The 5,873-nt window shown below is 41.0% G+C and overlaps 1 protein-coding gene across 1 annotated transcript; it reads right to left on the bottom strand.

Annotated features, from left to right (window-relative positions):
• Positions 1-2,472: 2,472 nt before the first annotated feature.
• LOC118503782 lies at positions 2,473-3,845 on the bottom strand. The gene is made up of 2 exons (XM_036037459.1): positions 2,860-3,845; positions 2,473-2,711 (listed from the first exon to the last, which is right to left on the bottom strand). Exons 1-2 carry the CDS (start codon positions 3,067-3,069, stop codon positions 2,577-2,579), a joined length of 345 nt encoding a protein of 114 aa, XP_035893352.1. The 5' UTR covers positions 3,070-3,845; the 3' UTR covers positions 2,473-2,576.
• Between the last annotated feature and the right edge of the window lie 2,028 nt (positions 3,846-5,873).

Here is a 5,873-nt window from a genome sequence, read left to right as displayed (position 1 = left end):
TGGAAGTAAATATACTTGAAGCATTGTTTTCCTGCACACGATACAACAACTGAAAAAGCATTCGTTCTAGCAAGCTTTTACATTTTGCTATGTGCTTTCGAATAAAGCTTTTTTATACAACTTTAGATATTTTAAAAATAAATCGTTATAAAAGAGCATTTAGATTCCAAAAGGATAAGAATTGTGTAACCAATTCGAAAGCCTTGTCCACAATCATATGTTTTATTGTCACCCATTTCCTTAAACTGTAACTTTAAACTATTTTCAAATATTTTTTTAAAAATTAGCAGAAGTCAGTTAACAGTATTACGTTCAATAATTAAAGAAAACACTAATTGACAAGAAGACATACATTACTAAAAAACAAGATTTTCTTTTCAAACATCAACTGCCAAACTGTTAGCTACCGCTACTCGAATATAGGTGGCGCTTTCTACTTAAATAAGCACCTGAATGTAGGCAATAACATGCTCCTTTCCTACATTTTTTTCATCCAGCCTCTAATGTGTATATTTGTAATCTTGTAAAATACATAATTTTATTTAAAATTCAAGGTACTTTACCATAAATTCCTCAAAACTATGCTCTACTTCATTCCCCCAAAACATCTTCCTATTATGCTCCAAGGAATGGTACTTTACGGATGCTGCTCTGGAAGGGGGTAAAGGATGTTGACGTTCCGCTGGTCAGACTTAGTGGCGCCAGCCTGACTAGCCAGTCGATCTGACACAATACGTTACTGTTTTTTTTTTTTTTTTTGGCTGGCTGACGCTCGTCATTTTTACACATATTTACTACGGGAAGGAATTTTCTTTTCCATCGCTAGAACAATATGTTGACCAACTGATGTAACGATGCGGCGATCCGCATTGTGGTTTACATTGTAGAACGTAATAACGCTACAACTACAGACATATCACTTTATGGAAATCATGAGTTTTTGGATTGTCCTCTCGCAGTAGTGAATTCAATTTCCTCGGAGGGGACCGTGTGCGTTACAAGCAGCTTTAAGAAATGTATTGATTTTGTAACAAATATTTACAACCGGAGACTATCTCAAGGCATTATTCGAATTGATCATAAAATAAAACTTAGAAAAACCCAGCATTCAATTGAAACTGTAAAGTAAACATACCCAAAAATCAATAAAATAGGCTTTGGATCAAAGATGTTACAACGATTCCAACTTGAATATAATTAGCTAGTCAAGCTTGTGAAATATTTCACCAAAATCCCTGGCCAAGGATAATCTTTCAAAGTGTGCGGCCCACACTGTACCAATAAAAAGCTTCTCGCTCAGGACGAGCTTCATGGAATCCACCGTTTCTCTTCTTGGTAGCCGGTTCATCGCCTGCCCCCCGTCATCTGAAGCCTTTACCCGCTGTGGCGCACAATTAAAACGTCACCGCATGTCAAAAAACGGGATTTGAATGAAACATGACACTTTCCTTGCTGAAGGGTCTGTAGCAAAAATTTGGAACCCGTTCAGGAATAATACAAGCACGAAGAAATCGAAAACATTGCAACGCGATTTTAACCAGTAAGAAAGACACAAAGCAACGTTGCCTTATGTGATACCACCAGTTATGCTGCTTATACGTTTATGCTTTCGAGTGAAGTTTTGTATTTTTCTTTCGCCTTGCACCTGAGACGGTTTGACATCTCGTCATTTTCGGAACGGGTCCGTCCATCGGCGGTCGATGTAATCTGATATTAATATTTTAATTAGTCCATCAAGCTTAAGTCGATAAGCTAAAATGAGAAGGGTGTGGTACGGTGATGGGAAGACAACCCACGATTTCGGAAAAAAAGCCTAAGAAACCTTGGCTTAATAAATCAATGAGGCTTCAGTTTTGGGGCGCCAGTATAAAATTAAGCATGGACCGAAGCGCACGCTGTTTTACGATGCCTTAGCGAAAACAAGTTACCAGTTAATCGTATTTTTAACCCAACCCGAAAGCAGCGTCCGTACATGCAGCATCCAGAGTCGCTCCCGATCTCGCTGGGAAAGCGCTGTACGGAGCGTGTTGTTTTCGGGGTAATTATTTTTGAATTCTTTTCGCAAAAGAGAAATTTGTGGAGCAGGAAAACTTGACCACAAAATTTCCTCGCGAAAGGAAAACCGTAAGAAAATAAGCCATGTGCAAGCTTTTCCATCTCGAAAGCCGCCAGTCGTCTTGGGATGATGCTTGTGCGTAGCGCCATCTACTGGGGTATGACATTTATAGTGTTCTGCTCACTATGGGTCAAATGTATAGCAGCTGGTGCATTATTTGGATAATATTTTAGATATTTGTTAAATCTCTTTTATTTTTTGTACGATTTTTTTTTTAAATTGCATTTTTATTCAAAAGTTAAACTTTCTGAACAAAAAAAAAATTTATTTAAAAATGTTTGAAAATCAATATTTTCCATAATTATTCATAATTTAAAATAAGTATTTAAACTAGATAATTTTATTTAATTGCTTAACTAAAAACCAGATCATCAACCTCAGCTCCAAGGGTTCCCTTTTTTAGACTTGGGCTCAGTAACTCTCTTTCTCACAACCAAGGTAAACCTAGTACTCGTTTTAATTATGTCCATGCGATTATTGCTTCCGCAATCTCTTCCACACGCATTCCTTTCACCTGGGCGATGATATCAGCGATGTCCAACGCTAGGAAGAGACGCTTCTCTGTTTCTTTGTTCCAACGCTCCAGCATCCGTGTCTAGACAAGAACCGGTGGGTAGTGGTGACCCCCAGCAAGGAATGGATATTTAAAAAAAAAAGGAAAAGAAACATAACTTACAGAAATAAGCGGATAATATCAAACGAAGGCTAAAAATGCTATGCTGAATGCGCAATTGGACAAAGACCTTGCTCTTTCTCTCTCTCGCTCGAGATCGGTGTGCCTGGAGCCTGGCCGGTGGTAGCCATGCTGCTGCATTCATGTTCGCCATGACCTTGCGCTTTGCGGAGGTAACGTCGTGCATGCGTAGTTCGAGCTTCGCATAGCGCAATGCGGCATTATCGGGTTCCCAAGACCTTGGGATCTTCGGGGAGCACAGTGACAGGGACTTCAGCATGGCAGGCGTGGTGTCTGGAAGCTGTGTCTTTGCTGGTGGTGAGTTGAAATTATTTCCACAATCAACAATCGTAATTAAATTTATTTTAAATATCTATGAACTATCAATCCCTAAAGAGAAAGATATTAAGCACCTGATGACAGCTTCCAGATAAATGGTCGAATTAACAACTTTGTATCATACCGGTTAGCATATTGCAATGCTTTCTATCGAGAGAGTCACATTTCTCATCATGCCATCGATCGGCAGCTTCAAACTGCGGGGTCTAAATCTCTAAAACTTCCCGCTTCTAATCCATCGACCCGACCGATCGATCAACGTCAGCCGTGAGAACACGGCTCGAACGTCACCAAAGCAAACCGCAACACCGATGCACGGATGGACACGCTGGAATGGCGTCGATAATCCTTCGCTTTTACTTTTCCCTCACTCGCATCCATTCGAGACATCTAGCCCAACGCTATTCATTTCTTGCCGCCTTTCGAAAAAACATTCAATATTCATTGGTTCGGATCGGATAGCTGAGAAATAATTACACCGCTTGGGCTGGTAATTAGAGTTTGCCTTACGATTTTTTTCTTTCCACAAGCAGCCCTTTATTCCCTTCAGACGATCAATCATGCTCTGGTGTCACTTGGGCATGAGCACATAAATTACGGAGCTTGAACAATGGAGAAGCGCTTGATGAATTGATTTGTGAATGAGTGTTAAACTAAGCGATCCGGTCTATTTAAAACTGCTTCTTTGTAATTATTTGCTTGAAGAAAAAAACAACCCACTCCCTACTATACCTTTCACTAAACAGGCGCAAAAGGTTAAAAATGTAGCCCTTGTACAAGCGGAAAGATTCTACTTCCTTGATGCGAGACGCTTATCAGCACCACGAGTGACCCTCGGGGCGCCATCGATCGACAATGCAACAGAGTGAAATGTTTTGTTGCTTAGACACAGCAGCTGGTTTGTTTGAGTAACATTCACAACAGTAAGCATCCCATCTCGGCACGGTCAGTTTGATAGGAAACCGAGCCCAACAATGTTGGTAGGAACGTGCAAGTGACGGATGGATGGTTTAAACGATTGTTTCATAATAAAAGGTGACCTAGAAACATGGACACATCGGGCAGCATACAACGTGCCGACCGAACGTCTTATCACGTGATGTTTGCTTGCTGTAAAATTTGGCTTAATGGGCAGAGCTTCACTGAGATCCCAGTAAGATTTTCATGCTGCACATACAGGTTGTTTCAGATGATATTGCAAATGTAGCACATAACTTCGAACAGTCAGTACTGGCCTCTTCATCGAAGAATGTAGCTAGTTTATATAAACTCTCTTGTAATTTAACTATTGAACGCTTGCAATTTTTCTGTAAAGAAACTGGAGATGCTCCAATAATAACAGTATGAAATTATGTGCTACAATTATGATATCAACTGAGATCATTGCCTATAGTGTACACTGTTCAGTTTTTGGACAGGACGTCTTGTGCTACTGTAACCTTAATTGGAGCTATTCTCGTTAAAAGCCTTGAGACATTACCCAGAAACTCCTGTAAAAATACAACAAACAATTTCTGAAAACTATTATCCAAACCAACTAACCTTAACTGTTGCAAAAATCAAAGATGTCAGATTTTCCACCCACAAGAACCATCTTTTCGCAACAAAAGATCAGCGCCAGTAGGAAGCTCCACCTACTTTTTCTCCACGCGAACCGGACAACAATCGGCTTTTCCACCACCTCGAGGGTGGGAAAATGCGGAAAAACTCTTCGCATTGTTATGTGCGCTGACAATGCGCAGCGCATTGTTATACGCCGTACGGTATAGCGCCTCCTATTCGATACGTTTTTTTGCTTCCAAAGGGTAGCATAATGTGCCAAAAGAAAACAGGTGACTTGGCAAGTTGCGAGTGCGAATGAGCGAAACGACTCAACTCGAGTCGGCTGGGAAAACTGTTGGCATCGAACTGAACAATACAAAGGCCCCTTTTTAGCTGAGGGACTGAGTGACGGTATTTTTCTTGGCAACGAACCGGAATTCTATCCCACCGAGTGGGTGCTTTTCCGAACGCGATCCTTGGTTGCCAGGCGTTGTTTGACAAGTGAGATCGCACGTGATACGTCAATGGCCATTGTCGGTGCAGTGATTCGTGGTTTTTCTTTGTCTTTTTCACCCTCTTTTAACCCGAATATTCTTTGCTCATTAGAATGATGCTACGTACTCAGACCCCTCTGTCGTGCAAATTTCCCTCTCATTTGTTTAGTCTCGTCTGCTTGATTTTCTTAATCAATCGGAGTTTGCTTTTGTTTTTCCTATCTCTTTGTTTAATTTTTGAAGAGCACCCATCGAGCAGCATCCTTATTTGCCCTTGCGCTCTGTGACACACAGATTTTCCCCAGGAGAAAATACACCAGCCAGGAATGATTTCTACGACTGAAAACAGCACCATCACCACCCAGGATGACAGGTGAAGGTATCACTGGAGATGGAAGCAGCTGAGGGTTTTGTAGATAAATTTGTTTTAGCCAAACTTTTGCCCGAACCCGTTTGATCTTTTTGCCTGCTTTGCGTTCTGCTGCTCGTTAGGGGAAAAGAAAAACACACCCAAACACACCCGTGAATGACGCACGTGAATGTGGAAATGTGTCGATCGGGAAGAGAAGAACTGGGAAGCGGACCGAAGGGATGGGTGGCATGAAAGGTTACAAAGTAAACACAATTTTCCGTATCTCGTTAGCGATAATTAACAGCGAAAAGCGACGGTGAAGAGTTCCCATTTTTTGGTAGAAGAAATTGCTCATGA

Source organism: Anopheles stephensi, chromosome 2 (genome assembly GCF_013141755.1).
Source record: "Anopheles stephensi strain Indian chromosome 2, UCI_ANSTEP_V1.0, whole genome shotgun sequence".
In the NCBI taxonomy this organism is placed as follows: domain Eukaryota; kingdom Metazoa; phylum Arthropoda; class Insecta; order Diptera; family Culicidae; genus Anopheles; species Anopheles stephensi.
Note: the sequence above shows the minus strand (reverse complement) of the source record. Positions and strands in the feature narration are given on the sequence as shown.

Excerpts from the sequence above, each read along its gene's own strand:
- LOC118503782 (XM_036037459.1), bottom strand. The coding sequence starts at position 3,069 with ATGCTGAAGTCCCTGTCACTGTGCTCCCCGAAGATCCCAAGGTCTTGG. Across the intron at positions 2,712-2,859 it reads CGAGAGAGAGAAAGAGCAAG|ACACGGATGCTGGAGCGTTG; the intron begins GTCTTTGTCCAA and ends GTTCTTGTCTAG.